Below are 9,536 nucleotides of genomic sequence, written 5' to 3'. Positions count from 1 at the left end.
GAAGCGGTAGCGTATTAGTGGAATGGGGAAAAGAAGAAGAGACGTATAAGGTGGTCTGGGCGGCGGCCACATTACTAAGCAGCAGACACATGACCAACAACGTGGCAGAGTTCGTGGGGCTGCAGCGACTACTAGCTGAAGCGGTGGCGAAGCAATGGAGCGGTACGCACGTGATAGGGGACAGCGCGATGATTCTGGGCTTGCTAAAGAGGAGACGAGAGCCAAAGGTAAAGAGGTTAAAGCACTGGTATCAACTGGCGAGGAAGCTAGCGGACCAGCTGCAGATAACGGAGTGGAGACATCACTACAGAAGGAACAACAAGACGGCAGACTGGCTGGCAAATTACGCAATGGATACTAACCGGAGCGTGGTATATGGAGCTAGCCGGGAAGTGCAGGAGCACGAGCTGCGCCAAACGGCGGAACAATTGATCGCAGGCGACTGCGAGCAGTGGCGAAGCGAGAGGGACAGTAAAGACTAGTAAGAACAAGCACAAGAAACAGCAAAGAGGCAGCAAGTACCAAGAAGGATGGGTACAATCTGGCCGAGCACTACATGCCGGGCGGGAAGGGGTATTAGAGTTTAGACCGGAGACGGTTGGTAACACAATACACCTCACTTATTATTACAGCAAAACACTTGTAATTATTAGTTTAGTCAATGTTACTTCCAGAAACTAATGAGTACAGGAAATTACAGCATGTCCTCGGCAACACGCATTCCTACGTGTCTGCTAAGCACCTTGCAGCATTGGAAGCAAGCCCTCAGTTAAGTACTCGAATAATAACAACAGCCTGCATTATTAGAATAAAAAATAATTTGAAAACGGTGCATCGTTTTTATCATCGGATAATGGATAGCCTTGTGCAAATCTCCATATGTACATTGTGAACCACACGGATTTACTGAAGTAACTATACAATCCTGTTTTAACCAATTGGAGCCGCCTTCGCTTCGCTTTGCAGCCAATGGGAAAGCACAAAAAATCTGTGTGATGGCACCTCATAATTGTCAATTTATACCACTTAAGATTGTAAAAATACACAGCAGATCCACATTCATTAATCCCTTTAAAATGTCCGGTTAATGTGGGATTACGAGGCTTCGTCATCGAATGGCTGCACCTTCTGGCAATGTATCATACTTACAAGAAAATCGCTGCATTAAAACCATTTCTTTTCACTCGGTATTTTGCGTGCTACTTCCCAGACTTACACCATGTCTGTTTACAACAAACTATTAAGGATGGTGCTTCTTCTCTCTGTCAGCAGAAAAACACTCACAACGGCCTTCGAGCAACGGTTCAACAGCGGTGCACACGATGGGACAATACCACGAACCCAGCAGAACGAGAACGAGTCCGTACCATAGTTAATTGGCGGAGAAGACAGAGCTCTGCCATTCAAGTTGTCTTCGTGGACAAAAAACAAATACTGGTCAATGACAGGCAAAAAAGAAGACGATGTCATGAAGATACTGGGACTGAAAGGGTTATCGAGTGCGGCGCTGAGAAACATGCCAACTATGAGCACTTGCAAAAATACAGGTACAATATGAAAGGAAAAATGCTCGACAACTGGGTGATTCGTGGAGATAACTTGAAGACTGTTTGACGTCGTTTGGGGCTGATCGATGTTCCCGTGGACGAATTAAAATTCACCAAAGGTTTCGAGATCTACTTGCGATTCATGAAAAGGTTCGACAAGTCAGTGAAGAGGCAATAAGACGAAGGCACCATAGTGAACCTCTGGGCTGTCTACATGCACCAACACGAGGGTCAGCATTTGGCAAACATCCGAACTTGGAAAAATGCTAAGAGATCATTATCTTACGTTAAAGTTGCGCTTGGTTTGGATATGTCCACCTTTAATACCAACTACATCAAGCAATTCCAACACTTACCCAACAAAGAGAAAAAATAAGCATCAACACTGCTTTATCGGCACGATAGACATCTCGGGCTACATACTTCATTGCGATAGGCTTCGTACTACCTCCGTCCAGAACGTAATGCACCTTTCGAAAAAAATTAGACAGAGCTCCGTCTTGTTTCTATTCGATATAAGGTTTGCGCAGGGCTGAGACTACATGTAGTCGAGTGATTTTGGTCTACTAAGGAGTACCAATGCGTAACAGACAAAAAATACGTTTCGACTACGGGTGTGCCTGTTCCATGTAGCTGCTGCCGTTCTTGTTCCGCCATTTTAGCTGTTATTAAAATTAGCTCGTGAGGCTTACTTTTGGACGTCAGATTACGACGCCGACAAATGCCAACACACACATGTACGAATGCCGCAGGGTACGTCCAGCTTCTACATAAGCTTCCACTTGCTTCCAAACGACAGCAGAGAGCTATGCGCTAGAGGGTCTCACGCTCCTACGACGCCAAATCACAAGACGGGCAGGTCCTCCACGCCTTCACTCTCGAATGGGCAACGACTTCATTGTGGGACGACGTCAAGGCGCTAGTAGTGCTATTCGCCAGGCCTTCTATCTTTTCTTAAGCAATCTCGTTCACACCAGCGCCTACCAACACACCTTCCAGGACGAACAGAAACTATTAGAATTAACGCGACTGAGACCCCGGTGACCTGTCGGCTCCCCCTCTGTCCACGCACGTTTAGCAGTGGGGGCTCTTCATATGCCCCCGCAGGCGCCAGCGACGTCTCTCCTCCGCTTCCTCTGTCCAGCTATTGATCTTGCAAAGTAAGCGCAATGAGCAAACAGCCAACAGTTTTGGAGGGAATGTATCGCCTTAGACGGGCCGCACGTGTTGTACAGTAGTGAACACGCGAGTCATGAGAAAAAGACGCACTACGCTCACAATACATAACAGCACCATATATAAGCTGGAATTTTGTGAGTAAAGTAGCAAAAAAGCTTCTGGTATCTCATTTCGCTGTATTGTCGTGCTCAAGTCTGTGGTTTTCTATATTTATGGATATATATGAAAGTTATCGGACCATAGTTGAATTTGGTACTGGTAAATACTGCCATTTACCTGCCAGTCAGCCACTCACAGTATATCCAAATCATGATTTTAAGCAATCGGATTTAGTAGTGTAATGACTGGGGCTGTAGAGTGTTGGTCGCAGGAGAGTGTAGGTCACTTGGAGATTGTAGGTCTTGTAGTTGTAGGTGTTGGTCTCGAGGCTTGGGGGTAGTTGGTATATTTAAGAGTGAGTTCTTACTTCCAAATGCATGCCTTCATGTGCTTCTAGGCGAGCACAGGGGCTTCCTTCTTGTCTACTTGTTTTTGTATCCCTACCCTCGTGTCTTTGTGTTTTCTTCTTTTCTCTGTTTCTTTTACTTTTCTTTTCTCTTATATGCATGTTCATTGCTACTAAATGCATCGTCACTGCTGCTGTTGGCCTTGAAGGCAACGGTAGCAGCGACGTGAGGCCTCTGGTTGCGAGCAAGCAAGCCAGAGCCTTTGCACCCGAGCTCTCTGGCTTGCTTGCTCAGCAAGCCGGAGGCGGGTATGACATCTCCCCCGGGCTGATCTCGCCTTGGCGGAATTTAAACCCTTCCAGGAGTTGACGCCAATGCGAAACGTGTTTGATATCCGCTTCGCACTCCCAGGTTGCCTCATGTCTTGGCAACCCGTGCCACTGCACGAGCCATTCTCGCTTGTGGCGTCTGGTCCTTCTCTTGATAAGACGCTCGATAATATAGAGCTCTTCTCCCGTGTCGTCGTCCAAGATCAATGGTACAGCTTTCGGAATCGGGCGATTGGGAAAGTCAGTAGTGTTCGTCAGATAATGAGACAACAATTCCACGTTAAACGTCGGATTGAGTCTCTTCATTGACAACGGCAGTTTCAGCTTTGCCACGTTGTCATTTATCATCCGTTCAATCTCGAACGGACCGACTTTCTTCGCAGCTAACTTCGCCTTCTTTAGCTCCGTGTTCTTGTTGACGGTCTTGAGTGGTAAATTCTTCGTATCAAGTAACACTAGGTCACCTTCTTTGAACACCACTTGCCTGCGTTTGCGATCATAGTACTCCTTCTGTCTGTCTTGTGCTTCTTTCAAATTCTTCTGGGCACGTTCTACGATCTCCTGTCGTTCCTTAGCAAAGTTCTTTGCGTACTCGGCCAGTGTGACGTCGTCTTCTTTACGCAATAAATCCTTCATCTCTTCTGCCACAACGTTAGAAACTTTGCGGCCTGTGTCGACTTCAAATGGAGTCAATTTAGTCGACGCGTTTACCAATGTTGAATGAGCATACTCAATCGTTCCGAGATGCTTCACCCAATCATCTCCATGATATGACACCATGCATCTCAGCGCATCTTCGAGCACTAGGTTCTGACGCTCTGTCTGGCCATCGGCTTGAGCTCGATGAGCCGTAGTCATACTCAGTTTGACACCCATCAGTGTCATTAGTGACTTCCAAAAATCCGAGATAAATTTTGGATCTCGATCACTAATAATCACTTGCGGTAATCCATGGTGCCTGACAACAGCATTAAAGAAAACTTCCGCTGTATCCTTCGCATCAGCAGTCGTATAGGTCGGTGCATATTTCGGACGCTTAGACAACTTGTCTACAGCAACGAAAATAGCATCGTACCCTTCTGACGCTGGTAAACCCGTAATAAAGTCCATGGACACCACTTCCCAACATTCCAATGGTGCTGGAATTGGTATCAGCAGACCCTTCTTTCTCTGACTGCTGGACTTCCATCGTGCGCACGTTTCACAAGTACGCACATACTCTCTGATATCTTGATCCATCGTTGGCCAATAGTACCATTGTGCTGCTTTTAGATACGTCCGCCTGCTTCCCGGATGCGCGGATGTATTTCCATCGTGAAACTCTGTGATGACATCCGTGCGAAGCTTCTCGGATTTGGGCACACACAATCTGTAGACAGATTCTCCTTGCTTCTGTTTGAAGAACAGAAGATCATTATGCTTTACGAACTTCTCAGTGTCTGTCCCCTTCGACCACTGTTGCTTGAATACAGGGTCGGACGCGTAACCTTGTTGGAACGCTTTCTTCGTCTCTGGTCCCAAGTGAGATGAGACGAAATGGTAATCGACAGTGTTGATTTGCTGCTGAGGTACACCAATAGGACGACTCTCCCCCTGCAAATCGACATCGTCGAGTAACATGTGTAAATCATCGGCTGATAGATGACGGATCATTGATGCTTGGACCATATGATCATGAGTCTGTGATGCCATCTTGGCACATTCTTCATCACAGTCATGGACTTCAAAGGTCACATCAGGTAACGGCGGTTCTTTATCCTTTTCCGTATCCTGTCCATCCGGTGGAGGACGGGATAGTGCATCTGCAACTACATTCGCTTTGCCCCTAACATGGTGCAACGTGAACGTAAACTGCGAGAAATGCGTGAGGAACCTAGCCATCTTTGGTGACACTCGTGGATGATGCAACATCCAGGAACATGCCGAATTGTCCGTATCCCCTGCAAACGGACGGCCATGTAGGTAGTGTCTCCACTTCTCCGTAGCCACTTTAATAGCTAGGAGTTCTTTCTCATGCGTCGGCCAGCCTCTTTCATGTCGATCCAACTTCTTCGAGTAGAACGCAACTGGATGATCTTCATCGCCATACTTCTGCGATAAAACCCCTCCAATGCACTCTCCAGACGCATCTGTTGTTACAATGAACGGTCGCCCAAAGTCTGGTAACTTTAGCGTAGGTGCCTGTTGCAGCGAAACCTTGAGATGAAAGTATGCTTCCTCCACATTCTTAGACCACAACCACGGTGTGTCTTGCTTTGTTAACTCCCTCAACGGACGCGCAATCTTTGCGAAATCGCATATAAATCGACGATAATACCCTGCTAAACCCAGAAAGCTCAATAGCTCCTTTCTGTTCGTCGGGGTTGGGTACTTCGCAATTGCCTCAGTCTTCCGTGGGTCTACACTTACGCCTGCTTCAGACACCACGTGTCCTAAGAATGCCACTTCTGACTGTCCAAACGAACATTTAGACAAACGAGCGTACAGTTTCTCTCGACGCAACACTTCACAGACGGCACGCAGATGCTCTACATGCTCTTCCATAGTCTTGGAAAAAATGCAGATATCATCCAAGTACACGACGACAAAATCGAACTTGTCGAACAGTGTACGCATCAAACGTGACCATGTTCCTGGCATTCCTGCCACTCCCATAGGTGCTACACACCATTGGTACGTCTCCTTGTGCGTGCGGAACGCTGTGTAGGGTCGGCTTGATTTTACCACAATCATTTGATGATACCCTTGCGCGAGATCGATCAAACTGTAAACGACACATCCCACCATTTGGTCGAATAACTCTTCGATCAAAGGCAGCGGAATCTTTGCAATAACCGTCACTTGGTTAAGGTGTCAGTAATCAAAGACCCATCGTAGCGGAATCTTCGTAATCCCACTACGTAGCCAGTCTGCTCTCTTTTGCATCATCCCTGTTACTGGATCCTTCTTCGGAATTGCAAAGATGTTCGAAACCCACGGGGAATTCGATACTTCGATCCATCCTTTCTTCAATTTGTCCTTGACAAACTCTTCGAACGCCTCCTGTTCCATTTTTGACATACGGAACGGTGCGCGGTTACTCGGCTGAGCTCCTTTCTTTAGCGTAATCTCAAAGTTGACTGACCGCGACGGTGGTAAACCGTCTGGCAATTGTTCAGGGAACACATCCTTGAACTCGTCAACAACTACCTTCCGAATAGGGTCAGGGATTGCTTCGACGTCTGCTACAAGTTGAACCTTAACCCGGAACACTTGTTCGTACTTTCCAGATTTTATATTGTCTGAGAATTCTGGTCCATCAACATCGTTGAACTGAAACTTCTCTGGGATCTGAACTTCGTGTGTTTGCCAGTTTATTTGTGGATTCAAGTCCTCAAACCAGGGTTTCCCGAAAATAACATCATGAGAATCTGGCAACTTCCATTCCACGAACTCCATCGCTGGAAAGAAATAACCATCCATGCTCACTGGTGCTTCAACGTGCTTGACATCCGTGGCCGGAGTCAATGTACCGGTACCATCAAAGCGTTGAGCCTGCAATCTTCTGGACAGTAGCACGTTACTCGCCATCCCTGGCTTAATCATGTTCGTGCTAGCACCTGTGTCCAGCAAGATTCGGACATCCCTGCCGTTGATGCGGCCTTTCTTGATAAACAGATTACACTTCTGTTCCGACTTTACAGCGTTGACTTTCATAGTCACCTCGGTTGGTCGCGATTCTGGCGTTTCCAACTCCTCTGCGGATTGCATCGCATGCTCTTCCGCCTTTGCTTCAGGTTGCATCGCATGCACACCTGCGACGTCTACTGGCGGTGCTCCGCACAAGCCAGTCTCTTCTGACGTCTCTCCTGTAGCGCTGTAGGTTTCTTCTACCTTCTTTCGGATGTCTTTTACGGTCTCCAGTAGCTCATCTGCTTCGTCTTTGACGTCAGCTACATTCATCGTTACACGATCCATGACGACGGTATCCACTTGGTCGTCATCTTCGAGAACCATGTTCATTCTCGGCTTTTCGCGACGTTGGCCATTATTCGCGTTGTTGTACCGCGTGTTGTTGTATCGCGGCGCATTCCTTCTGGCCCCAAACGTCTGTTGCTGCTGCATCGGACATTGTCGAGCCCGATGTGCGGCACTACCGCACCTGAAACATAAGTTTCGGCGCATGCACTCTTCCTTTGATGGCACCCTTACGTTGTCGATCTCCATCGGCACTGGTCCATCGTTCTGATTCTTCGATCGTTTGCTATCGTACGACCGATACCTTGGTTTATCGCGGGCGCTATCCGAACGTCCTCGATGCGCGTGAGACCGTTCATAATCGAGCGCTACTGTAATTGCGTCGGTCAACGTTGCACTTCTACGGTACTGGACTTCTTCGCTGATACTTGACGACAATCCACGCAAGAAATACATGATCTTGTCCAGCTCACTCATTTCCTTGACTTGAGTGATCAAGTGCCTGAACTTGCTGATATAATCAGGCAAGTCCTTGCAATGACGCTCCTTCAAGTCGTTCATCTGATCTCGTAGACGTTCTTGCAAATCTGGAGGGACAAACTCTTCCTCCAACTTGCCAAAGAAGTCTTCAACACTCTGCACCTCGTCCTTCTTGACGATGTACCACTGTGCGGCTCCATCCTTCAACGACCCGCCCAACACTGCCAAAATGCGTCCTCTCAATTTACTATCTTTCCAATCAATGCCCTTTGCTAAAAAGTACTGTTCCACTTGCTCCCGGTATAACTGGAATGATTCCTTGAGTGTTCCTTCGTAGCTGGGCAATTTAATCCCATCCAGCTTGAGCTCCGACAGCTGCCTTGACTTACGCAGCTCGTCGATAAGTTGAGTTTGCTTCTCCATGGCCGCTAGCATACTGTGCATAAGCTGGGCCGAGTCTGCCATGTCTGATAATCTTGGTTCTTGATACTTGATACCGGTTGGAACAAACTAATTTCTAGAGGCAATGACTAAAAGAAAATAAAGAGAAAACCTGTTAAAGAAAATAGCCTATGCTACTTCCTAATTTGGCGGGGTTATTCCTTTTTTGAGGTCTTGGCCTTCTTTGATGACGTTGAAGAGGTCGATGACGTTGAAGAGGTCGAACGCTGACGTTTCTTGCCTTGGGTCTCCTTTTCCACCCAATCAGGGACGGGGATCTCAATCTCTCGAAGACGAGTCTGCACGGACACCGAAACACGATATTGCGTCTTTAACAGCTCCTTTTTGGTGGCCTCCAATTCAGCGAGGATGGCCTTCTTTTCCTTCGGACGTTCTCCTAAGTTCGTTTTTTATGTCTCTACGCAAAGCCTCTAAAATCCGATTGGATTTGGATATAGAGTTGTAGAGGTCGTGACGAGCTTTGTCCGCGCGGCGAGGATCTTTCACTGCAAGCCGCAGGAATGAGCCGATCAGTTTCGTGTCTTTGACGACCTTTTTTTATGCCCTTGTCATCCCCTAGCCCTATTGGGCCACACACGTTTAGCCTTGCTAGGGTAACCAGAACTATACTGACTATACCGGCTGGTTTGAGACTTGCTCAAATTTAATAGCAGTGCAGTATTGAAGAACGGTAACTACTTATAGCTAGAAAGCCTTCACCGGGGCTAGATGTGTAATAACACACCACGATCACCCACCAGCTAGTGCTAACTGTCAGCTTGTGAAGTGACTTGATTACCCTTAGGCAATACGTAGTCACAAACACGTAATTCGATATGATCACACGGATGTGACACGTAACCGAATCAAAGGCCTCCCCTGGTCTTGATGTTGAAGTCGTACAGCGACGAGCCCTCTCCCCCGGAAGTGCTACCAAATGTAATGACTGGGGCTGTAGAGTGTTGGTCGCAGGAGAGTGTAGGTCACTTGGAGATTGTAGGTCTTGTAGTTGTAGGTGTTGGTCTCGAGGCTTGGGGGTAGTTGGTATATTTAAGAGTGAGTTCTTACTTCCAAATGCATGCCTTCATGTGCTCCTAGGCGAGCACAGGGGCTTCCTTCTTGTCTACTTGTTTTTGTATCCCTACCCTCGTGTCTTT

At 47.3% G+C, this 9,536-nt stretch overlaps 1 protein-coding gene across 1 annotated transcript; it reads right to left on the bottom strand.

Moving 5' to 3' along the window:
• Positions 1 to 2,155: 2,155 nt before the first annotated feature.
• Positions 2,156 to 3,212, bottom strand: PITG_06078 (uncharacterized protein; the record flags this gene model as incomplete). The annotated part of the gene is made up of 3 exons (XM_002998225.1): positions 2,156 to 2,209; positions 2,620 to 2,683; positions 3,193 to 3,212. The coding sequence occupies 3 exons, from the start codon at positions 3,210 to 3,212 to the stop codon at positions 2,156 to 2,158; spliced, it is 138 nt and encodes a 45-aa protein (XP_002998271.1).
• Positions 3,213 to 9,536: the final 6,324 nt, after the last annotated feature.

This window comes from Phytophthora infestans, genomic scaffold (genome assembly GCF_000142945.1).
Source record: "Phytophthora infestans T30-4 supercont1.9 genomic scaffold, whole genome shotgun sequence".
NCBI lineage: Eukaryota > Oomycota > Peronosporomycetes > Peronosporales > Peronosporaceae > Phytophthora > Phytophthora infestans.
This window is presented reverse-complemented; position numbering and strand designations above follow the sequence as displayed.